Source organism: Seriola lalandi, unplaced genomic scaffold, assembly GCF_002814215.2.
Source record: "Seriola lalandi dorsalis isolate HSWRI2012SDOR001 ecotype SW California unplaced genomic scaffold, Sedor1 jcf7180002054916, whole genome shotgun sequence".
NCBI lineage: Eukaryota > Metazoa > Chordata > Actinopteri > Carangiformes > Carangidae > Seriola > Seriola lalandi.
In genome coordinates this window covers 105,018-130,554 of record NW_019525468.1, presented here as the reverse complement: position 1 = coordinate 130,554, position 25,537 = coordinate 105,018, and the positions used below count along the sequence as shown (strand labels likewise).

The following is a 25,537-nucleotide window of genomic DNA, read 5'->3' as shown; positions in this document are numbered from 1 at the left end:
TCACCCCGGGGTGTCGGCCAGAACACCACTTAAGGCCAAGTTTCCAGAGTATAGATAAATAAAGGGCTGAGAGACGTAGGTATGCCGTTTACTTCTTTTCTTTACTTCTCCCTTTGCAGCAACACATACAGGTATTCCAGTGTTCATGCAATAACAGCTGGATGTTATGGTTGTGTGGTTTCCTACAAAGAAAGAATAACAAAATACAATTGAATGAAGGATAACAAAACATATACATACATTACTTTCACCTATATGCAATAGGTAGTAGGTAGTAGCAATAGTAATATGCATAATATTACCAACCTAATATAAACACCAAACGGTAAACAGAGGAAGTAACCAAATGGCTACAATTACACTTCTCCCTCTCCTTTACACTATCACATGAACAACCAAACCCAAAACAATAATTACACAGGTTTCTCAGACATATTAAGACTGTGTTAAGTTACTGCTAATGTTGACATAACACTTCCTGTTATTTATGATTCGTGTTAAATCCTCCCGCTGACGAACCGGCAGGATGCTTTTATTGTGAAACCTACAGGCACGCTACGTCCTGTCACCGAGTTAGCATAACCTCATTATCAGTACAGGTAATAACCCTTGACACTAACCACCTCGTATGTTAACTCAATCATAAATCACTCTGAACAATACCAATAACAGGTAATAAATGTATGAACATGTTTTGAACTCGACATGACACATTTCGATCCGACGTGCTGAGTCAGGTGAGCCGAGGGCCGTAACTAGCGTGCATAAACCCGGCTATCATTAGCATAGTGATCACATGACGAGCACCTAAGCTCCGACTTCTCCTCCACATTGGCTAACAGAAGTTATCTATAGCTGCATCAACACAAGGAAATACAATACCACAAGTAGTGCAGCGGATAAATACTCACTCTTTCATTCACGCACAGATCACTTGGAATAAAGTTATTGCACTGCACAACCGCAGCCCATCACTCGACTGAAGCCCACAACTTTTTTACTGCGTGACGTCAGTTATGATATCTCGCCGTCACGTGGGTTGATTCACCCTATAAATTACCAGCACTGAATATATGGATACCTAGCAGCACATCAGACATAGAAGCCCCATATGGGCAACAGGACTTAATACTCTAACTCTTAACTTTGAGGCCTTTTCGACACTGGGCTTGGAGAAAAATTATAACAATAAAGCCTGCATAACAAACTAGATATTGAAAGATGTAGCCATTTACTTGACATGGAGGGTTGAATTAAAAAATGCTGTGGAGCTGCATTATAGGAAGTGCAGTGTTTTTGGAGATTAACTAACAGACTGAGTGTCAGGATACCTTGACCTCTGTTGCATAGAGTAACGCAGCTTCATAGAAGTGCAAAGCTAAATACTATTTACTCCGGTTTCAGTAACATTTTCTAAAATAGTGTAACGCCCAGCTGTTTTGCAAACAAGAACAGACATAATGGCATTATTCTGGGTTAATATCCCCTTTTTGACAGGATTAAAAAAAGCATGCTATGACATATTACTGAAAGAAGAACGCTGGTTATATTTGACAATTTTCTTACTGTCAATTATATTAGTTTTCACAGCTTGGGATTGTGTTCCTCTTGTAACTTTTCCCCTTTGCCATTCTAACCATTGCAAATTATATTTGTAGCTCTTCATTAACTTTATAGGCACTCTCCAAAGCATGCTAATAAAACTTCACTGATTGTTGATTGACTGAGTGTGCAAGTCCATCTCCACTATAAGTTTCAAATGAATTTTTTATAAAGGAAAAGAGAAGTGAAAAGCAGAACGAAGACAAAAACATCAATGTGTATAACCAGGACCAGGGAAGAGGTTTTAAGTTGGGGATGCTGTAGTGGGAGGAGCATTTTACCACAACCCTTACAATTACAACATAGGCCTACAAAAATACTACTACACACACACCAAAAAAGCAGCAGCAGCAACAACAGCAGCCAAGTCTATAAAAAAAGGACTCAGAAATGCTATTGCACAATAATAGCTCACAATAATGCTATAGCATTGCAACACAGACGTCCATAAGCCCATTGCACACAGCACACAAGAACATATCCAAATATGCACATTTTTTTTCAACAAAGATATATCAGTGTCATGTTAAGAGTATTTGACAACTGAATACTAGACTGCTCAGCAGCAGCTTACAATACTACACCACCAAATGTATGCCTCTATTGTGACTAATAGGGCCCAAAACCCATTGCACACAAGAACATATGCAAATACAAATACCAAATTTTTTCAACAAAATGACTGTATATCTGTGCGATGTTCAGCTGAATATTAAACTGCTCGGCGGCAGCTTAAACCAAATAACTTACCTTGAGCTGCAGAGAATGTGCTCCAGTAGATAAAATAATCCAAATGTGGGCATCAGGACGGCCTGGGTCCTGCTCCTCGGGGGAACCAAACAAACCCATTTCCCTCTGCTGCCTCTTCACGCAAGCAAAACACAACCTGACCACACTCCGTCACATAATGAAGCCGCTTCCTATTAGCAAACCAAGTTGGTGTAAATGCACGGCTGAAAGTTTCTTTCCCAAATCGTCTGGTCGGAAAATTTAAGTTTGGTGGCTGGAGAGGTTCCTCAAATGCCGCCATGGCAGTCCTAGCCTGACACCTGTTAGCAGCAGGCCCCTCAATGGTGGCGGTGCTAACGGTGATGCAGAGGCAGTCTCCTTCACCCAGGAAAAACGATGCAGGTGGAGCTGCTCTCCCACGAAGGCTGAACTTCATTTGTGCTCTCTTTGGCTGGTGGTTTGCCAAAAAAAAAAAAAATCTGCAATACGCTTTTCCTCCGTTGTTATTTAATCCTTCGATTAGCTATCCTTGCTACAGCAGCCGGATGTAAACTTAGGAACCCTACTACAGAGTTGTCATGACCCGCCCTACACTGCCTCTGATTGGCTAATGACCGTTACCTTCGCTGGTTGGATTGGTTAGGGTCAAGGCATGTGGTGTGAGAATGGTTAGGGTCATGGTAAGAACAGAGACAGTAGAGAAACAGAGGTACTTTGGTAAGAAGTCATTTTGAGCCACAGTACAACTTGCCATGTCGACACTACAACAACATTATGCTCTCGCTAGGGGGCGCTAGCTCCCGCGGCCATGTGTGTTGGACAACTGTTCCTTTCAGTGCTTTCAATGCTGCTGGTCCTGTTTTTCTCCACGACTCCATTAAAACACCCTTGTAATCTTCCCAGTTCATTAGTGCAAACAAGAATTTGTTCTTAACTGATATAACCAACGTGGATATAATTAGTTAAGGGTCTGGTAAAAAGAAAAACAACATAAATTGAACTGGACAATACGTTATATCACATATATTGTATATGAATGGTAGTGCCATTCACTCTTTCCATTGAACACCTGTTTTTATTTTAGTTTTTCTATGACTTCCTCTCATGTTTCTGCTTCAATAAAAAAAAAATGCAGCCTAATTAGGACATACATACCTTTTCAAATATATTCTTCAGGACTCATTGAGTCAGGAATTTGTAGAGCGTAAATGAAGCCGAGGCTGACATGTATGTGTATGTGTCTGTTTCTGCACGTGTATGTGTGTAGTTGTCTGTATCACATGAAACATGTGACGTATGTTTCCAGGGGTCTTTAATAGCAGGGGATAGTGTGGTAAGTAGGAAGAAGGGAATGTGTCCTGTTGCTGTCCTGGGAGAAGATGTCTCTTGCTGTTAACATGTCGACCACAATGTTTCTGTCAGCGCTCCTGATGCTGGGAGGTCTTGGAGGGGCCACAGCATCTGACCTCCAGGTCTATGGGAAATTAATCCACAGTGATAAGACATTGCTGAGCAGCGAAGACGGAAGACACACTGTGAGGAAACAGCCGCACCAACAAGTAAGAAACATTTAATAAACCAAACTGAGATATTTCATCTATCTTATTGGGTTCTCCTTTAGAGCTGAAACAATTAGTTGATTAATTGATTAGTTGATTGATTAGCTGTCTCTGATTCCAGCTTTTCAAGAGTGAGGATCTGATGTTTTGATTTGTCATATATGATGCTGAGTTGAATACCTTTGGGTTAGGGTCTGTTGGTGAATATTTAAAGACCTTTTCTGTATTTTTCAATATTTTATAGACAAAACAGTTAAATCAGTAATCAATATATTATTTATCTACAGCCCTACTTTCCTCATGTTTTGTACTATAGACAGCGTAATTGACTGAAACTGTTGTTGTAATGCCATTTATCTTTTTTTACATGAAAGTGTATCAGCCTATTATGGAAATGGACAAGTCATGTTCAAGTACAGGAAGTCACTGTTTGTGTTAAATATTGTTTTTACAAAACATAATCCTGGAACTGATCTGGTATAAAGTGATATTAACAATTAATACAATTTTTATTATGTTATAAAAAATGATATGAATAGACTGGTCAAGACAACTTGTTGCTCTTTACAGACAAATAGTGAAATCCGCAGGAGTTTGGATCTCGAGAGCTTCAACATGCATGTGACCCCGACCACCAGCAAGATCAGCCTCCCGTCCATCATCAAGCTCTACCCGCCCACAGCCAAACCTGTCCACATGCACGCCAACATGCCCATGCGCTTTGGAAGAGAGAGCGATCCTGGTGATGACAGGGCACCAAACTCAAACCCCAACATGCCCCAGAGGTTCGGACGGTCCTGGGAGGTGATTCGAATGTGTGCCGAGTGTCCTGATATCAGAGAAGCACCAAACCCAGCGCTGCCTGAGCGATTAGGGAGAAATAGTCCTTTCTGGATCCTCCTGAGAACTCTGGCCAGTGAACAGTTATTTAACACTGGCTTGCACTGGTAGGTAACTCTTGTCCTTAATTACATTATTAGTCGACTATAAGTTTTGTTATGAAAAACACAGTGTGCTTTCTTCCCTTAGGGCTGAGGATTTCGACTTTACAACCAGCTCAGAAGAGGTGGAGATGGAAGAAAAAACCTTTAAAGGATGAAAGGGGCTGCACAGGCCTACAATCAGGTCTACTATAGCATGTAAATATCAAAATATCAAATTGTTTTTACTGTAAAGACAAATGTTTTAAAGTTGAATGTTAAAAAAAGCCTAGTGAGTCCAATGATTGAAATTCTTTAGTCCCTTTAACATAGTTATATTATTGTGATGGAAAACACATCTTAAAGAATGATAATAAAAGTTTCAAGCAAGCGGTTTGTGTTTATTTTGCACTTTTATATGTTTCTTCTGCAAAATAATATCATGAAATAATTTTTTTTCTAAATCCACCTGGACCTCAGCCCCTTACAGATGGACAGTATCCCTCTGACTTCAAACCTAAAATGTGGGCAATAAACAGTGTTGTGAAGGTTGAATCTAGCTGAGCCACCACCACCTACTCTCTCTCTGCGCTGCAGGAAGCTGTGCCTCTGATATGGTTACTGAATCACTCACAGAGCATTCTTCCCCTGTGTCTAATGCAAAATAAACACCATGAGGTGAAGCGAATTACTTTACTGAGTGATTCAAAATGTTTTTCATTCAGTTTAAAATGGAAACATCCATTAAACCAGAATCTGTTTAATTCTATAAACCCACTGTTTGGATTTTTTTACTGGTTATGGGGTTAGTTTTCAGTTCTACATTAACCATCAAGCAAACTGCAGGTGTGTATGAATACTGAGCATCATTAAACAGCAAACTGTTGATACCCAGTGAAACACTATGAATGCAGCAAGGCTTACTTGCCTTTTTGTGACCAGTGATCGACAAGTGCCTTTTAAACTATGGGATTAAAGGAAAAGTATCCTAACAAGACCGTGCTGCCATAATACCCCATCAATATATTAAACAAAATTAATATAAAATAAATATTCTAAATAAGCCTTAGAAAGTATAACCATACTGTATGCAACTACTATAAAAAGCCATATGTAGTGCACCACACACTATAACTGCCATGAAGGAAAAATAGAGCCTTGAGCAGGGCTTATTCAGTACAGTGATACACCACTAGAGGGAGTTAAAACCCCAAGTGAAATACTTAGAATATACTGCCCTCTGTCTTTGTACCTTTATACCAATGAGAGGTAAATTAAGACTGCACTGCCCTCTGTTCCCCTCTGTCCTATTTCTCTGTGACATGTTTTTGTCCATCCGAAGTCTGTCCAGATGAGCCAGCTGAGTCTGAAGTGAGCTCAGGGGTCTGTCACAAGGTGCTGGACAACATGAATCATGAAGCAGGACAGAGGAGAGGACAGGTCAGAGGACGGATGAGGTGCTTGTGTATTAACACAGTGGCCTATTAACATATAATATAACAAACATTTTCAGTGTAGTCCACATAATGACTGAGAACACATTTGAAGGAGATAATTCTCCACATTTGTGATCTGTCCTCAGTAGTGATACTATGTGTTAAATGGAGATCTGCTCAACAAGAGACCAAATATGACATAATGAAAACAAAACAGATACACCTTCTGCACAACAGATATTTTGACATGTCATAGCAGGAAAAGCACAGGTGTGATTCACATCATTAATTATGACTGCAATCCATTTAGGTGTGTCAGGTCAATATATTTGAGCAGATAATGTATTTTATTTATAGGGTCAAGTATGACGGTTTTGAGGTAATCTTATTATGCTACTTAATGTTCTGTGTAATTTTTTACATATAGATCCTAACAATCTGTTTTAAATGTAAAACATGTGTCATTATGGCCCCAGTACATCTAAAACAAGGGGAGGTGTGTTGGGAGGGTCTCAGGTTGAAGGGGGACTATAGGAATGAGTCACACAGGTGTCTATAGCACTGTAGATTGTGTGTACCAAACCTCACTGAGGAGAAACTTGCTCTACCGCTAATATACATAACACTTCCACCCAGTTACATGAACACCTAAGCTTAGTTTGATCCCGTCCTAACAAAGCCCTAAAACGTAAAGATGACTCATGGTGAAATTATTTCACAGCTACGGCTACACCGGTGGTTTATTCCCGTACATTTTTGGAAATGGGTGTGACCTCATACGTCGTTTGAGTTACTCAATGTGACATTATCACGCCTTTACTTAATCCGACCCAATTGCTCTGTCCGGGATTTTGAGCCCACAGACGAGTTTACAACGAGAGGCAGCTGGAGACAACAAGCAATAACGAAACTTGAGATTTGCCTTAGAAAAGGTGAGGAAGCTCTACTCGACCTCAGGTATGGTGACGTTTATCTTAGATCACGCTTGTTTGTTGTGTTTTCACCGTCTTCTTCAGATGAAAACACCATGTCGCTGTATCCTGATGTAACCTTTGTCTGTGTTGAATTATATACTGCAGGCTAGACTGCTGTGCTTTCCTTCTTAATGTTTTCTGTAATAATGAGTTGACGTTTTTTATACGTGACAGCGATTTTCTGTTTCATCCAGACTAATGAAAAACTTGGTGTTCCGTATTTCCTTGACAACACAAACGCTTTTTCTGTTTTAAATCTTTTGAAACCTGTTGCGTTTCCCCTGTTCTCTCTCTAGCTAAGTAATAAATGTTTCATAACTTTTTAAACAGCAATCCGGAAGTTTGAGGTTAACTTTGAAATGCCCTGAGCTACATTGTGTCCAACGTTTTGTCTCATTGGTATTTTTCCACTCATTTCATGTATTGCTGTACACTGATATGACTGAGTGTAACTCATACTGTTTCCCATCATTTTCTCTCCCCCAGCAGCTGCTGGTCATGGGGGACATCAAGAAAGGGAAGAAGGTGTTTGTGCAGAAATGTTCCCAGTGTCACACAGTGGACGAAGGGGGGCGGCACAAGGTGGGACCCAACCTGTGGGGTCTGTTCGGGAGGAAGACAGGACAGGCAACCGGCTTCTCCTACACACAGGCCAACATTGATAAAGGTATGAATCACTGTTGTGGTGAACACCTCAGATAAGATGTCTGACTGACTGCTTGGTTGATTTATGGAGTATACTGTTGCAAAAATAGGCAAATTAGAAACCAAAGAGAGCACAGGTGCATCCAGGATGTTGTCTCACTTGTCCCTTGATTTATATGGAGCAGACATCATCTCAAAAGATCAATTCATGTCAGTTAATCAATTAATGCAAAAGACTGATTGCTTCTGCTCATGACTGACAGGAATAGTCAAAGCTACCTCACAGTTACCTGTAATAGATCACCAAATGCTGTATGGCCAACCAATAGAGCAAATATTTCATTACCCCAAATGGTGTCTGAGTCTTCACTTATGCACAGACACTTGCAGCCTGGAATGCCAGAGAAAAAGGTTTTACTTGCCGTCGTCATGATCTCTGACACCATGAAATTGCTCTACAACTCTCGGTATAGTATGCAGTTGTATGCTCCGTACATCCCAAACAATTGTTAAACTCATGGACTAGACTGAAGATGCCCACTGACTCATTCAGTGGCCCAGCTGCTGTGAATATGCCTCTGTATGTATTGGCTCTTTATGAGAATCCATTATAAGTTTTGGCAGTTTTGCTCCCCATAATGTTCTCTATTCTTGGAAGCAGAAATAGTGTCATCATGAGATATCCTTATCAATTTGTTTGGTTTTCAATTGTTTTAACATGGTGTCAAATACTGTATTTTCTTCTTCCCATGAATATGAGAGAAATGTGAATATTCAGGTATGTGCAATAAATGTGTCACAGTTACTCCTGCAGTGCAGCAAAGCAGCTTGGTTCTTGTATTTCCTATACGTGACAGACGGAACTTCAATGGCTGACAAGGGCAAACGCACTGCAGCAGCCCAAAACACTTCAATTAGGAGAAATGTTGTGTTGCAAATTCAGAAACGATGCCGATTCAAAAACGCATACAAAACAAATACAATGGAAATGTGCTGCAAGTGAAAAAATGTGCTGCAGGAAGCCGAAACCAATACATTAAAAGCAAATATGCTACAAATACCGAGACAATGCAAAAACGTACAAATCCTCAAACAAATGCAACAGAAAAAATGTTGCATGTCCACACAACACAACGGTAGTTCCCCTGGCCTCAAAAGGGAGCGCTAAGTGGAACAGCCTGAGCTTTGACTGGAGAGACTAGACCTGAGACAGTTCAGAAAGTTATAGATCATCTTTTCCCAGACCCATAGACGTATAAACGTAGACGCCACATTGGCTACTGATTGTACATCAACGTTGCCGCCATATTGGCCAAGGCAATACTGACCTGTAAACAAACCCAAGTAAACAGAGGAGCTACAGCTAGTCTGGATAATAAAAAAAAGCTCTATAATGTTTTTATTCCTCAACTGATTTCAATTAGTAATTTTTATATTAAAGGGTTTATGATCTACATTAGAGTAAAAAAAAACATTTTGTCTCCAGATACTTATAAACACAATAGTTTAGGCTATAATTACCATTTTCCATGAGGAGGAATGTGCATCAGGTTTACATGAACTGAATTATTTACATGGCCACTCTACAGAACAGCAGGTCTGAACAGGCAGGACAGCAGTGACTGAGGCTTCTTCTCTGACTCTGAGCTTTGCCCTAACACGAGGCAATAAAACCTAAACACAATCATTAGATGTGTGGGAATGCAGATGTGTGACAAATACAGTAATGTTCATGAAAACATAATGCAAGCCTTGTCATGTTTTTAACATGTATGTTCGTTGTTTTAGGCATCATATGGGACGAGGAGACTCTGAATGTTTACCTTCAAAACCCAAAGAAGTACATTCCTGGTACCAAGATGATCTTCAGTGGGATCAGAAAGAAAAAGGAAAGACAGGATATTATAGCCTATTTAAAGGATGCCACCTCCTAATACACTGACAACATAGAACCCACATACAGCTGTGGACAGAGGAAAAACACTGTACATTGACAGAAAAAGAACAAAGTGTGATCTTTGTTTTAATTTTGAGTTCATAATTTACAATATTTATACGACTACATTTTGTTACATTACAACATTGCTGCCATGCTGTGTGTAGGAGGCTGTTTTTAATTATTATTCCTGCAGCTAAAGGATTTTGCAGGCACTTCTCAGCAGGGCTTTTTAAGGAGGCAGCCTTCCTCTGGGCTTTTCTAACCGTTTAGAAAGTTGTTTACCTAAAAACTTTACTGCCACTTGCACAGAAACTGTGGTTTCACACACTTTGCATTTTAGCCACTTTAACTCTTACCGCTTAACAAAACTGTTTTTTAAGCTTATTTTTCTATTACATTATGTTTACTACTTGTTAAGTATCTTACTGTTTACATATAGTTTCCTTCTGTGGTATAAAAATGGGTAAACTTTTATAAAGTGTTTGTATTAAACTGTGCTGAACGGACTACATTATCTCCCCTTCTTTTTTTAAGCCACTGAGTCTTATCGACTTTTATTGTTGTAAAGTTGCACTTTAAAATCAATATGTTTCGTACCCACACATTTTCTTTTCACATAAAAAAAAGTAAGGTCAGATAGATTTGTCTTTTACAGTTTGTTTTTAGTTAAAGAACCATGCTTAAACTTGGTCTATTGTTGGGTTGCTTATGATGGGTCAAAGGGGTTGTAAGGGTTTAATTAGTTGTTGGCAACCTGGCTTACTTTGTCCCAACTGCTGGTTCATTCATTTTCCCGCTTGGCCGCTGTCAAATTATCTGTATCAATCTTGCGTTCAGAGATTCACTGCTAATTCTGGTCATCACAATTTCAATATTAATTTGAAATTAAACAGTGACAATTACATTACCTACACTGTGTGGGCAGAATTACCCACAAAACATTTTTAAGTTCAATAACAATTTCAATAACATGAGCCGCTAAGTATGGCCATTGCACTTACATTTCCAATTAAAATGAAACGTTTTCAGTAATGTTAGCTGTTAATTTATGGTCATCAGAATTTCAAAATTCATTTGAAATAAAACTGTCACACTTACTTTACCAGGCAGCATCACCTAAGAAAAATTTTGAAGTTAAGTCAAATGAAAAAAAAAAAAAGATTCTTAAGTGAATACAATGTGAAGAAAATTGAGTAAGCTGCTGAAGTGTCCATTACATTAATTACAGTGTATGAATAAAATATATCTTTAATAACATTAGCTGCCAAGTTTGGCCGTTAAAAATACCTTTCTTATTAAAATGATACTTGTTTCATAACATTATCAGCTAACTTTGGCCATACCACCACCAGACTACTGACACCTGCTCATACAACAACTGCTTATATAGTCCCTGTTTCTACCGAACAACTAGCCTGGGAAAAACCAAACTTTATATAGGGGATCTAAGTAAATGTCACTTCAAAAGATTAATTGACAAAAGTTATTTTTATCAGTAAACATCAACAGTACAAAATAGATGTAATTTGTAATTCTCTAAACAAACTGTACAATTGCTCCAAATCAGACAAATACTTATTTACACAGTAGATATTAAACTTATGACCAAGTCAAAGTCATGGTATGACCCATGACTTCATTGATGACATCACCAAGAGGATAAAATAAGGAAGTGTTTGGCCGCCACCCCCTGTAATTACTCCTGGAATCCATGGTGAGTGTGGTGAATCAAATTGCTCAGATTAAACCAATATGGAACAGTGAAAGGTAAATGTATAACCAAACACAATGCTAACCACAAACCTGTCATATTCAGTGTTTCTAGTGCTAGACAAAGCACGAGATTTGTGTTCTCACAATTGCTGTATACATACACACACTCACACACAAGATGTAAGTGCAAGTTACATTAGCTGCTAACTTCTGGCTATCACCATTACAAAGATAGTTTTAGCGCCTCCTAACCTCTGATTATTGCAAGGCTAGCTTTAGCTAATCACTCAGGGTAGCATTAAGCTACATTACACAGTGCCAGTACCATTAGCTCCCAAATTTGGTATTCATAAATTAAATCTGAAGAAGAAATTATGTCAGTTACATTAGCTACTAGCTTATTGAATATAAGGCTAGCTTGAAGCTAAGTAATGCAGTGCCACTAACATTAATCATGATGCGAGCATTAGCGGCATTCAAGGGCTAGCATTAACTGCTTTTTTCAAGGGGTAGCATGAGCTAACCTTTGGACACAAGGGTAGCATGAGCTCCAAACTTTTGGACCTTACAATAACAATATTTTAAGGCTAGCTTTAGCTACTAACTGTTGTACAAGGGATAGCATTAAGCTACATTACACAGTGCTAGTAACATCAGCTGTTCACTTTGGTCTTCATAAATTCTAATGGTAAGATAAAATGCCAGTAACTTATAAAATACATTCTAGAAAGACAAAAAAAAAAATTGTAAATGAGACTGCAAGGGAAGAATAAAATCTAAAGGAGAAACAAGAAAATTTCAATCATTTGTCCTGTTTTGATATGAAACATGATCAAGCTTTTTTCACTCTCAGATCCATCTTTCTTTCCGGGGTCAGTTCTTTCATTCTCAGTTCGGTGTTCTTGTTCTCAGTGAGCATTTACAGTTTAATTTTCTCATGTGGGTTTTGTTTTACAATCATGGTTAATAATTAATGCTTTCAAGTTTGCTAGTGATTATTGGAGGTCAGTAGCCAACTATTTAATTTGGAACTGATTTGTATGGCAGCACTGCCTAACACTCAGTGGCATGAGTGAAGTTACTGATGGCCACATTGGTCTGATGTTTTATCTACAGCCCTTCTAATCAGCACCAGGAATGTTAATTTCCTGTGTAATCAGGAATACGATCTTCCAAACAGTCAAAAAATGTATTCACTGAACACAATGGCTGTAAGATCTGGTGTGTGCACAACTGCTGTGTATGGGTGTGTGGGTCTAAAGTAATATTAAAAATAGTAAAAGTCAGAACTACTATTTCAAAATAACTTGAGTTTGAATACAAATTTAATTTGTTTGCCTTTCACATAATTGCATTTGGCCATATTTTGCTTACAATGTTTGCAATCAGTGGTTTTTTGATACTGATAAATTTCAGTTGTATTGCAACACTTAGTGACTGATGTGTAGCCTAATTAACAGGTGGGGTTGAGTATTTACAAAATGCAGAGACCAATCCACCGTTCCTGCACATTTTGTACCTTGGAGATGAGATGATGACGTACCATTAGGACACACCATCAAAACAGACTCTTCACTGTGGGCTTTAGATGTTTGTTTCATGATATTTGTCATCAATTACACCAAGCACGGCCTGGAAATTTCCCTAGCATGCAGAGTATATTATGTACATTTGTATTCATGAATAATATCTAAATTTGGCAGAACATTTGTGAAATGTCATTAAATGTATATTACATAATTGTTATATAGTATACTGTTGTTGTTGTTGTTGTTGTTGTTGTTGTTGTTGTTGTTGTTGTTGTTGTTGTTGTTGTTAAAAAAGTATCAAGGTGGATGAGACTGGAAATAACCCAGCAATAGACTTTCACTCACTAGTATGGGGCAAATTAAGAACATTTTGGGTCAAGTGGTAAACCCACTACTTGGGTTAAACCAACCCAGTGCATGTTCTGTCCCATAGTTACCCAGCAGTGGAGTAAAGGTTGCTGTTATTTTTTAACCCAGCAGTTTTTGAGTGCAACTGCTTGCCTGTAATGTTTTTACTGAGTTGCTGTTTTACTGTTATTACTTTTCCAGACTATACCTTGACCTTGACTAGAGCATTAATACAAGACACTTAATGAGGACCAGTATGAAGAACATGATTCTTTAAGACAGCGTTATAAAGATGGAGAATTAAATAATGAATACAGCAGGCCTTTATAGTGACATGAGTTATTGATATATTCAGCAAATCAAAAAGTGACACCTGTCATCGATATAGTTAAATTTAAAGCCATCCATAGTCATGTTAATTTTATTGCCAGACATAAATATATAAGGCTTTGGGAGTTTAGGAGTTTGGAGTTTGTAATGGACAGTGAAGTTATGCAAGACTATGGAATAATGATTTAATTGTGTTATGAAGTAAAATATCCAGCAGAGGGCGCCGTTTCACTGCTAAAGAGATCATCAGCATCACTATGGACATAAAACGTGCCAAGCGAGTGCAAGCATGCAGACTTGAAGTGTCAGAGCCATCCCAGTCATTCAACCTGCCGTTCTGAAGTCGATCCAGATGACACGAGTGTTAGAGTCCCTCTGATCCAGACCCGCTGGGACTGAGCTGCTGCCACCGCTGTCTTTGCTCCAGTCAGTGGCCTCTGTTGGGCATTTGGCGCCCGGAGAAAAAGGTCCTCCCTCCACACAACTGTTGTATTATTGACGGGCGGAGGGAAAGAAGCGGGTCGATAAGTGGATCAGATTTATTAGTGGTCCAGATTGGCTACGGCACGTCAAATGTCAGAGGAGCCACGGTCCGTGCGACTGCACACCGCGCGCTGCATTTAGGTGAGAGGAGCGCCAGACATAGACTGCGCGTCTGCAAGTGCGGCACAATTTCAAGTGGAAGGTAAGGGGGATGTTGTGCGTTTCAAGTCATGGATGTGTATGACATTGCTTCTCTGTATGATTAGGACATTGAGACAAGGTGGACATTTAATTTAATCAGATTAAAAGGGGTGTGAGCCATAAACCGATGCAGCATCTTTTCTGCGAAACACGTGGTTCAACACGGGATTATCATTTTTAAGGATTTCCGACATGTACTAATTGACCTGCATTCATCAAATGAAATGTGAGAATGATCTTAATGCTTGTTTGAATGAACATGCGACAGCCTTACTGATATGATTGTTATCAGTGAGTGGTCGCCTATGATTCTGTCTCAGGGCTGAGGGAGGTTGCTGCACAGCTGGAATTACAGCGGTGGCTGCATCTGCTGCAGTGTGGAGCTGCAACAAGTTTATTATGCTGTGAGGAGAGGGAGGGAGAGAAAGGCTTAAGAAGACTAAAGTGAGGGAGTGATGAAATAGTGACACCCTCAAGACAGATTAAGGAAAAGAAAGTGGCAGCTGCCAGTAGGTGCATTAAGCTCAGACAGCATAAATAGTGTGTGTGACAGCTTGTGTTGTGCATTTTAGGGAAAGCACAGCAGCAGAATGGAGTTGGTCAAAATTGCAGTGTCCTTCCACATCCTTCTTTGTCCTGCATGGACCGTATCCCATCACCCTTACATGGACAGCATCCTCTCAGCCCAGGCAGGTAAGACATCCAACTGTGTGTGAGTGGATTGCAAGACTGACTGCAACGGTCCGTCACTGCTGTGGTTCACCATAGCAAGCTGCCAGTGATGCATGCTGCTCTCTGTTTTCCTCTCAGCCCTCAGGTCGCTGGATGAGCCGATGAGGTTTGACCCCTGTTGCCTCATGTCACCGCCTCCGCCACTGCTCTTCCCTCCACCGCCTCAGCTGTGGAAGCGAGGCAGCCCCGTGGGTCTTCACAATCACACTCCGGCTTGCATAATGCACCCTCATTTACATACATTCATGTACACACTGATTGAAAACCTACTTTCTTCGGTTTTGTTTGTGTGTGTGTCTGTCTTTGAAGGATGGTATCGGCATTTTAGAACCAAGTGTAATTGGAGGAGAGGGCCAGCAAAGAGAAAAACCTGTGAAACCAGGGTGTTCACCTGGACCACCAGGACCTCCAGGACCCCAGGGTCCAGAGGTAAGGCCTTGCTTCAAGATAAAATACTACTCACTTTTGTAAGCCTCAGCTAGTAGCTGCACCACTTTTTAGTCTTGATTGCATCTATCAAATTGTGTAATCAGCCTGTTGCAGCCATTTTAAGGCAGTGGATGGAAATATTGTTAAACAAGCAATGACCTTTTTAGTATTGATTTTTCTCCACATGTACTGCTCAGTAGGGAATATGTGAGCTGTGTATAAATTTGATGTCATTTTTCAGGGTCATGGTGGACTGCCCGGCATAAGAGGACCAAAAGGGGAGAAGGTGTGTGTTTTTTGTGAATATGTCTCTAATGTATTTTGCTAAAGAGGTATTTTGTGCACATGCCCTTGTGTTCTTCTCTGCTCTAATGAGCGCTCCATATCCTCTCCCTTCATTTGTCCTCCTCCAGGGAGAAATTGGACGGCCGGGGTCAAAGGTGAGCTTCTCCTCCTCTCCTGTATATCTTGTTCTCTCGCTCATCATCTCTCTATGGTCCATCTCACATGTCCTTGGAATAATGCAATCTGGATTCCTCCCTCTCTCTGTCTCTGTTGTCCGCTCAACGCATCCTCAATCTCTGTGATGTGATTTGTCTATTGATGTGCTCAGAATATCCTCTGCAGCTGCTAAATGGGTCATGCTACATTAGTCTCAGTGGCCGCTGTAACCACGTAGCAAAGCTTGATCGCATCCCTGGATGTCTCCTGTCCATCGTCCTGCTCCTCACCTCTATATCACTCCCCCTTTTCTTTCCTTCTCCTCTGCTCCTTTTTTCTCCTCCTTGGCCTGGCTCCATTAGCCCGCGTACTGGACTCCAGTCCTGCTGATCCAGCCTCTCCAGCACTGCACTTCTGCACTTTAATCTCCCTAAGTGCTTTTGCTCTCCATGATAAATCACTCCACACAGCAGCAGGTCCACAGTGTCTCTATAGGCTGCTGTTTTAATGACAGGCAGCTAAATGAGAGCACTCTGCTAGCATGGCAGCAGCTCTGGGACACTCGCCCAGGTGTCACCAAGATGTGAGGCTGTTGTGTAATATATTTGGCTCTCCTGCTTGCAGGGAACTGGTGATAGAGTGATCTCGATTAAGGCTTTATTCCTGTCCACTAACTGGTAAATCTCAGTGGCGTTGTCAAAGCTTTGCAGGCCAGGTTTCGTCCTCTCTCATTAGGAAATCATAGTTAGTTAGTTTGACTTGTTTGTGACACTTTCTAAACTTGTTTTATCCTTATTAAAACATGAAACAAGCATCAGAGAGAAGGTGCCTGGCAACCTACAGACATTCCAGGAAGTAGGCGTCCTCCACAAACTCGTTCAGCTTAATGACACTTTTGCAGCAGGTCTGTGTTAAGAATTGAATGAGCACTAATAGTTTCACCAAGTACTGGTTTGTGTTTTCTGTAGGGTCGCACAGGAGCTCCAGGCCTCCCGGGGAAACAAGGTCTACCAGGATGGCCTGGTCCAGAGGGAGCCAAGGTAAGTCTCCTCTAAACATGAACAGATTTTTGTGAAAAAAAAGGCTCATTACTGGTGTGGTATATGGTATATGGTATGTCATAAATCAAGAATATGACACAGACAGTATATATGGTATTACTTTTTTCAATTAGGGTGAGAAAGGGGATCCAGGACTCATGGGATTACCAGGATTGAGGGGACCACCAGGGACAAAGGTTAGTCACAATTTCACAGCATCATGCAAACAATCATGTTGGACTCGTGTTGGATTTCCTTCTGTCTGATCTGCTGTTACATTCCTCGTCTGTCTTTTCAGGGTTTACCTGGTTACAAAGGAGAGAAGGTAAGCTCAGAATCCCATGTTTTATAGTAACTGCTTGTTACTACTAAACTATTATATCCTACATTTCACCTTTACCTTTTCTTTTTTAAAAGGGGGCTCACGGAGACTCAGGGTCAGCAGGACCAAAAGGCGATAAGGTTTGAGAGAAATGTTTCTTATATGGTCCTCATCATTTGATTAGGCAGTGGAATCGTTTACAATAGCTTCTTCAAGTATTGATTGGAAACCAAAGTGGTTCATGAGACACAGTCTTTCAGGTCTTTACATTTTGAGCTGTTTTAATAAACGGTCAGCCTCAGAGCCAGATTATATGAACATTAAACACTTTATGAGTTCCTGCTCTGCTGGGGGAAGGATGTCTCTCATGTCAGGCTCCCATTTTGTCTCTATTTAGGGTTCCATTGGCTTGCCCGGGATGCTTGGCCAAAAGGTAAGATATATTTAATAATGACTGATTGATTCATTTAATCTGATTATTGCTTAATTTTGCTTTTCTCCCAGGGTGAGCAGGGACCAAAGGGAGAACCAGGAGTCTCAGGGAAGAGAGGACCAACTGGGCGGCCTGGGAAGAGAGGCAAACAGGTGAGGGAAAGACACAGAAGAATAGTAGACGAGCACAAGGTTGTTGTCTCCCTCTAAGTTATATTCATTGCATGTGTGTATTTGACTTGTAGTAGGCCAGGGCTTGCATGTAAGATGCATGTTGGCATCGTATTTTTCACACATCTTGACAGCATCATTTAAACTTGGTGTGGCCACTGACACATGCTTCTCCTCATTCTATAAACTGAGTCAAAGCTGAAAGCTATGTCCGCTCACGGGCTAATTCTGTCACTGAAGTAACTCAGCTTTACTTCTAGCTCTAAGTTTAGACTTCTGCTGGGGCTGTGGGGCCTTTGGCGTCTTAGATCTTCTCAGCCTACACATTTATATATGCACGTACACACGCCCATTTCCCCAGATTATCACAGCTGTGCACAAGTGGCGGTGGCATGTAGGTCACCTTCAGTGTGTGTGTGTCTGCCTGTGTGTATTTTCTAATACAGTAATGTTCCCTGGTTTGCACAGGGCGTGAAGGGCCAGACTGGAGGCCCAGGAGTCATGGGCCCCCAAGGTCCCCCAGGTCCAAACGGTCAGCCTGGGCCACCTGGTCCACCTGCATCAGGTAACTCATACACATCAAATACACACTCATACACAATTAGCCTCAGTTTGCTATTGATATAATATCAAAGTAAGGTGCAGGCATGTGTGTGTTACCAACCCTCCTTTGTATGACATGTATGTTTTTCTTGCAGGTCTCTATCTAGTGGGGGAAAAGGGAGAGAAGGGTCTCCCAGGTCCCCCAGGTCAATGTGATTGTGACACCAAGCTTGGAGCTAATAATGCTCCTTTTGGAAGCTACACACAAAGGAGTGGCCCCAATAAAGTCCCTGCAGTAAGACCCTGTTCTTTTACCATCCAAAATGAATGTGTGTCATTACTGAATGAATCACTAACTCATCAGCCGTCATTGTTCGCTTGTAGATATTTGTGGTCAACAGTGAGGAGGAGATGGGCCGTCTTCATATGGACAATGCAATAGCATTCAGGAAGGATCAGAGGATGCTGTACTTTAAAGATAAAGATGGATGGAAGCCCATACAGGTAACACCTATTACAGTGTTATGTGATTGCAATACTGAGCTGTAACTCTATATATATTGTAACTGCTGGTGCTGGAAGCTGTAATATTTCAGACATGGGCTGCAACATTTACAGAGCACAACTTTGCATCTAGGCTAAAACTGTGCTAAATTTGAGCATGAAAGTGTATTTTTGAACTCGCAAACAGTAATTAATAATTTAAAAATCTCAACTCAAGGTCCACCTTCTAGCTTTTTACATCACATTTTCACAGTAGATGGAGTTTGCTCATGGAGATGGCTCAGTTGTAAAAACTAGCTGGTCATAATATGGTCATTGTCATGACATGACAACCGAGCCAATTCTATCTGATGAGGAATACTATGAGTGTAAAGCTCTTGAAAAAGCTACTACTGCTAAATGTAACAGGTAACATAAACCTTTCCCACCTACTTAAGTCTAGTTTTAGCCTGGATGCCTTGACATCTTTTCACCCGCAAACCTCAAAACCTCAGTGTCTAGCATCTCTGTGTACCTGAAATGTCAAGTCAAAGCTTGTTTTCTCCTTTACAATTCATCTAGCCCTTCCAGCCGTTCCAGTCCACAGAGAAAGTCCCAGACAGAGTAGGTGTGTGTGGGGACGGAAAAGTGCAGCCCCAGCATGGAGAGGAGTGTGACGATGGAAACCAGATTGTCACTGACGCTTGCCTGAGTGAGTTACATCCTTCCCGTGCTCATCCATAAACACATGCAACACAAACACTATGTAAAGATAAAGACAGATGGTTAAAGAATGATCTACAGGCAGTGATTGTAGTGATGCAAGCAATTTTAAGCTGCTTTTAAAAGACCCTATTATATGTTATTCTAAAAAGTCTTAACTACAAAGTAGGTGAGGCTTTTTGCTGCACAAACATCATGATGTCATATACACAGTTGCTCATGAGATGCCCTGCAGAGCCTTACTACAGCACACCACAGAGTCTGAGCTCACATGGCGGAGGATAAAGGCAGTACACAATGTGAAACCTTTGCTTGATCTTTCATTAATCTCTCCCTCTCTTTTCCTGCCATCCTCTCACTACTCTCTTCTTGGCTGTTCAATTAAATTAGCAAGAAAATGCTGTATTGGCATCACTGAAACACACAGGAGTGCCAAAGCAATTAGTAATGTCTTCCCCTCTCCCTTCTCTCCCTTGCTCTCTCTTACGTCTGCCACAACACTCTCCTCATCTCCTTCCCTCCCGTCATCTCAGACTGTAAGTGGGCCTACTGTGGGGATGGCTACCGACATGAAGGCATGGAGGAGTGCGATGGGAAGGACTTTGGTTATCAGACCTGCAAATCCTATCTTCCTGGGTATGCTCAGTCACAGCTGTCAGAGTGGATACATAAACATACACTAAGTGTCCATTTACTTGGGTACACCTTGCTACTGTAGGTCAGCATTTCACAGAGATCTTCTATGCCAAGATAGCACAATGCGGTTCCTTTTTAATCAGCACCATATTTATACTGCACCCATCTGGGGATTGTAAAGGTCACTTCAATGAACTACTGTACTTTTACTGCGATGTCTCTGAAGCTATGTCCCAGCACTAGTTATCACACAATGTTTTAGATGTTTAAATCTCTGTATGTATTAAAGTTATGTTTTGAGATGTAGTTTGACACGTTGGGAAATACACATATGCTTTATTGCTGAGAGCTAGATGAAGTCCAGAAGTAAAAATAAACAAATCTGCCTTCCAGCCCCTCTAAAGCCCACTTATTGACATTTTATATCTTACTCCAGCTCAAGCACACAACTCCCGGTAAAAAAATAAAAACAAAATATAACTTATTTGTTTATTCTGTATTAAACTGAAGTGCAAAAATGGCATCTCCCCATTTTACAAGGGGTTATGTGCTAGACTGTCTCTTGGCGTTCACTAACTTACTGGAAGAGCTGAGCTAGCCGTTTCTCCCTCTTTTCAGTGTTTATGCTAAGCTAAGCTAAATCGCTGTTGACTCCAGCTATGTATTTATCATACTGACATGAGAGTCGCACTAAATCTTCTTATCTAACTCTTGGCAAGAGAGCAAATACGTATATTTCCTAAATGTTAAGCTATTAATTCAGATAAGAACTAATTGTAGAAACTGTGAGGCGTACTGCATAACCCGGGTTGATACAGAGTTTGAATATAGGTATACACTTAATGCAATAATCGCACTTGTTATAAGTCATTTTCCATGTCTTCTGCAGATCCTTTGGGCAGCTCCGATGCACCGACTCTTGCCTCATTGATTCCACTGGCTGCAAGTACTTCACCTGAACTGATAAGTTACAAAACAACAACTTTGCAATTCCTCTTTCTGATCACGGGGATTACACTTCAGATTGCTATTGAAGTCTCACCCTTTAAAAAATAAGTGATGGACTGAGAGTGAACTTAAGGGAGGCTCTTGTGGTTGCTCTGAGCCATGAATAGTCATGGGAGCCAACTTTGAATCGACTGCCCCCCCACCCCAACCCCCCGGAGGTTTATCTCTTTTACTGGCCTCAGAGAGCAGCTCCTTGCTACTGTCACACCATTGGCTGCAGCACTGTTATGAACACTGATGGTGGGAAACATTTAACGAAACATTTAATGATTGTAACAAATGAAATAGTTACAATGTGTATGACTTGCTGACTGTTAATGCAGAAATAAGCTGTGTTCTGAACTTCTTTTGTAGTGAGAGAAAAAAACAGCCTTTTCTAAAAGAGGCAGAGATATTATTGATACAATATGTACTGTAGTATGCAAATCAGGGGTGTGTAAATGTGTTTATTTCTGTGCACTGTTAGAAAACATATATTTATGTAGTGCAGTGCTGTGATATTGCATGTAAATGTGTTTCGGTGCACAGCAGACTGCTTTAACCGGTGCTGTATATGTAGTAGCCAAAGTGTGGACCACTAGAAATGAATGTCCAAATAATCCGACAGGAGGAAAATGAATGTCATACTGCAACAACAGCAAAAAAAAAACAAAAACCTTTGATTATTTTGGCAGCATGAAGAAACTGCTCTATTACATTAAAATGACTCGAAATGAAGTCATGAAAATGTGATTAATCTGCCTGCATGACTGTAAATTTCATAAAACACTGTACACTAATAAAGATTAGCTCTACACCTCAAGAGTCCTCATTCAGCTGATACCAAATGGGGACTGTGAGTGGGAGTGTCTGTGGGCGGGATTAAAGAGGAAAAGCAACCAATCAGAGGAAACGGCTCTGGATCAACTTGTATGATGAAACGTCACTGCCACGTAGAGGGCCAGCTGCACACCTCGATTCTGGCTTTGCACCTTTGTAACAAACTTTTTTAGCTTTCTGTGCGTTTATCCTGTTGTTTCTCCTGAACGCTGAGTGTGGTGGCATGCTGCTGACCGTGTTGAGCTGGCTCTGCTCCTCCCTGCTGGCGTCTGTCAGCGGGGGAAAGCTGCCTGAAGCTGAGGTGAACATAGAAGTTATGTACAGACCATTTCTCTGCCACCGCAAGTCAAAATATGGAGACATCCTGCTGGTGCATCATGAGGGATACTTTGAGAATGGAACCATGTTTCACTCGAGGTAAGTTTGACAGTCTTACAACCCGTTGTTTTCGTGGAAGTAGTCTGGTATTATTCGTCTTCCTCAGTCTGAAAAATGCAAGCTATTGAATTCATCAAAGTTAGACATTAAATTGTTTTTTAAAATCAGTGTCACTGTTTGTTTTCATATCAGTGCGCGTGTGTAATGAATCTCCTTGGTTACGCTGCTACCTATGGTCACGTGATACAACAATGTCGAGCGGTTTTGAGATATAAACTTCTTCCTACCATCCACCAGTCGAGCCCAAGGTGACAAGCAGCCAATGTGGTTCACACTGGGCATCAGAGAGGCGATCCAAGGCTGGGATAAAGGTCTGCAGGACATGTGCGCTGGAGAGAAGAGGAAACTGGTCATACCTCCAGCCCTGGCCTATGGGAAGGAAGGGAAAGGTACTGTAGTGTTGTGTCCATATGCATGCACACCGGACTGCATGCAGTTATTCAGATACATTGCACTCTCTTCTTAGAAATGCTTGTGGTTGTAAACAATATGCGATATAAATATATTATGCATGTTTATATGTAAAACTGTCTTGTTCTGAATGGCTTTTTAGGACTCCCACACTGAATGAAGGTTTCATTCAGTAATATTAGTCCATTTTTTCTCAACATGGAGCATGTGAACTTTAGTATGCCTTGTCCTGGTAAGCACACACCACACTAACCAGTATTATCTTGTCTCTTCTGCACCTTTGTTACCTTTGCTATGAGAACAAAAGCTGAATGATGTATAACTATATACCTATAACTACTATACAACTTAATTCAAGCTTACCTCTCACATATTTAAGAGCAAGTGACCAAACCAGCTGGCTCTCAGTATTGACGCATGTTTATGGAATCCTTAGACTGGATCTAGTCTCGGTTTTAGTTGATCTTTTGTCCTGTGGTCTTATCCTCTAACAGGTAAGATCCCACCTGAAAGCACATTGACCTTCATCATCGAGGTGCTTGAGATCAGAAATGGACCAAGATCACATGAGTCCTTCCAGGAGATGGACCTCAACGATGACTGGAAACTCTCCAAACATGAGGTATAGACAAGAATTGCATTATGTCATGTCCTCATCAAACACTTTGACTTAAAGTAAAAGGATCTGCAAGAAACTGTACAAAATCATGGATCTCAATACTATGGCAAAATTATTTTTAGATCAAGATCCATACATTTTTTCCTGAGAAATTTGATGAAAATGTCAAACAATGCCCTCTTTCACATTGTTAAAGAAAGAGATTAAATATGTCTTGATCCACTTCTTTAACTGGATCCACACCAAAAGTTAATGGGTTCATCCCTGGATCAGTAGTTTTTGCAACAAACCAACAGACACAAGTCAAAACATAACCTCCTTGATGGAGTTAATAACTAGACCAGCTATATATATATATATATTCCCAACATAATTACTAACTGTAGTTGAAACAGAAGATCAGCATGGACTGTCAGTCATTAAAAATTTTCTATAAAGTCAAATTGGAAGTTTTTAAGGAAATGTCAAGACATGAGAAAATAAGATGCAAAAGCATTAAAAGTAATATCCTAAAAATAGAAGTAATCTGCAGGTATATTGTTTTACAGAGATATTATTGAATTGGACCAAACTGTAGATGCCTGAGTTAAAAATTTAGTATTCCCTATTTCACAGTCATTTCTTTATCCTGTATTCTAAGGACATAACTGGATTTGTCTCCACATAGTACAAAAGTTGTTTTTGTTACAAATCGTCGTCAAATTGAAGTCTGCCTGTCCTGCTCTTACTCGATCTGCCAGGTCAAAGAATACCTGAGGAAGGAGTTTGAGCGTCATGGCTACCCTCCCAACGACACGCTACATGAGAACATGGTGGAGGATATCTTTGCCAAAGAGGATGAGAACAAAGACGGATTCATATCCTCCAGGGAGTTCACTTACAAGCATGATGAACTTTAAAGTCTCACTGACTCACTTTGGTGCAGGGTTTATTGCAAAGATTCTCTCAGGTCATCTTTTTATAGAAGCTTTGTGTTTGCTTTGCCTAAAGCTGTGTGTAGTGGGTTTTGAGCCAGTGAGTTTGTTAGTTTGCTACTTTTAGTGATATTTCACCTCAGCAAATCTTTGCCTTTTTGTGTGTTTACCTCTTTGAGTAGCAAACAACCAAGTTTGCACCTTTTGTGACCACTGTCATCTTGACATCTCTAACTTAACACCCTTGAATACTTCCTATACCAAAAGGTAGAAGGTAACATTCCACTCATCTTGCATATAACTTTTCAAGACTGTATTTGGATTTTTAGCAGTTCAGTGTATATGAGGTTCCCTCAAGGGAAATCTAATGTTTGTTTCTTTTATAAAATGTTCCCAGTTTATGCAATTTAACATTTATAGGTACATTTTGAAAGAAAAGGGTATTTGATCAGCCTCATGTTTTATTATTATTAACTAAACTATGTGTGTAGATATTTTTCATTTTTTATTAAGCAATAAACAAGGACTTTTCAGGGTATAATTGGGTTTTTTCATAACGGATATTATGACTCTCAGCAGGACAAGAGGTGCAACTGATGACATTAAAGCTCCATTCAATTCAATTGGTCCCAGTCATTTGCTATGCACAATACTGAGGCTGTGGCCCTGCTATTATTATTGTTATTAGACTTCACACCTGTGAAGTCAGACTATCCGTGAGAAAGGTTCATTGCTCATGCATACACTGTAGTGTCAGTGCTGAAAGGATATACTGTTCAGTTCTGATCCATTACATCAATGTATGTGCAGTTTTATCCTAATTTTCAAACTCACATAAATAAATGCCCCAGAAAACAATCATGTGAAGGGACGGGGGGGGGTGACACACCTTGTAATACATTACACATTGAACCAGCAGGTGGCACTGTCTTCACAGGTGTTAGCATTAGTTACTACAATGTGGGACA

At 40.4% G+C, this 25,537-nt stretch overlaps 4 protein-coding genes and 1 long non-coding RNA gene across 8 annotated transcripts; 4 read left to right on the top strand and 1 right to left on the bottom strand.

The window, feature by feature from the left end:
• Positions 1 to 112: 112 nt before the first annotated feature.
• Positions 113 to 995, bottom strand: LOC147817687 (uncharacterized). Its single transcript, XR_015436138.1, has 2 exons — positions 912 to 995; positions 113 to 182 (listed from the first exon to the last, which is right to left on the bottom strand). It is a non-coding gene; the product is annotated as an uncharacterized LOC147817687 (long non-coding RNA).
• Positions 996 to 3,546: 2,551 nt separating this feature from the next.
• npvf (neuropeptide VF precursor) lies at positions 3,547 to 5,200 on the top strand. The gene is made up of 3 exons (XM_023430986.2): positions 3,547 to 3,890; positions 4,461 to 4,837; positions 4,920 to 5,200. The coding sequence occupies exons 1-3, from the start codon at positions 3,711 to 3,713 to the stop codon at positions 4,987 to 4,989; spliced, it is 627 nt and encodes a 208-aa protein (XP_023286754.1). The 5' UTR covers positions 3,547 to 3,710; the 3' UTR covers positions 4,990 to 5,200.
• A 1,814-nt stretch (positions 5,201 to 7,014) lies between these two features.
• LOC111673298 (cytochrome c-a) lies at positions 7,015 to 10,311 on the top strand. 4 transcript variants are annotated; one of them, XM_023431037.2, is made up of 3 exons: positions 7,015 to 7,178; positions 7,710 to 7,887; positions 9,654 to 10,311. In XM_023431037.2, exons 2-3 carry the CDS (start codon positions 7,719 to 7,721, stop codon positions 9,797 to 9,799), a joined length of 315 nt encoding a protein of 104 aa, XP_023286805.1. In that variant the 5' UTR covers positions 7,015 to 7,178; positions 7,710 to 7,718; the 3' UTR covers positions 9,800 to 10,311. The 4 variants fall into 4 exon arrangements, with proteins under 4 accessions (XP_023286805.1, XP_023286804.1, XP_023286803.1 ...); XM_023431036.2 differs by having other exon boundaries at positions 7,016 to 7,178; positions 7,707 to 7,887; XM_023431035.2 differs by having other exon boundaries at positions 7,016 to 7,203.
• A 3,696-nt stretch (positions 10,312 to 14,007) lies between these two features.
• LOC111673283 (uncharacterized) lies at positions 14,008 to 22,183 on the top strand. Its single transcript, XM_023431009.2, has 18 exons — positions 14,008 to 14,409; positions 14,981 to 15,101; positions 15,219 to 15,328; positions 15,450 to 15,569; positions 15,811 to 15,855; positions 15,983 to 16,009; positions 16,979 to 17,050; positions 17,185 to 17,247; positions 17,349 to 17,375; positions 17,468 to 17,512; positions 17,770 to 17,805; positions 17,877 to 17,957; positions 18,444 to 18,540; positions 18,674 to 18,813; positions 18,903 to 19,022; positions 19,584 to 19,713; positions 20,258 to 20,360; positions 21,250 to 22,183. The coding sequence occupies exons 2-18, from the start codon at positions 14,999 to 15,001 to the stop codon at positions 21,317 to 21,319; spliced, it is 1,389 nt and encodes a 462-aa protein (XP_023286777.1). The 5' UTR covers positions 14,008 to 14,409; positions 14,981 to 14,998; the 3' UTR covers positions 21,320 to 22,183.
• A 106-nt stretch (positions 22,184 to 22,289) lies between these two features.
• On the top strand, positions 22,290 to 25,192 carry LOC111673332 (peptidyl-prolyl cis-trans isomerase FKBP14-like). Its single transcript, XM_023431082.2, has 4 exons — positions 22,290 to 22,604; positions 22,863 to 23,014; positions 23,531 to 23,658; positions 24,396 to 25,192. Exons 1-4 carry the CDS (start codon positions 22,411 to 22,413, stop codon positions 24,552 to 24,554), a joined length of 633 nt encoding a protein of 210 aa, XP_023286850.1. The 5' UTR covers positions 22,290 to 22,410; the 3' UTR covers positions 24,555 to 25,192.
• The last annotated feature ends 345 nt before the right edge of the window (positions 25,193 to 25,537 follow it).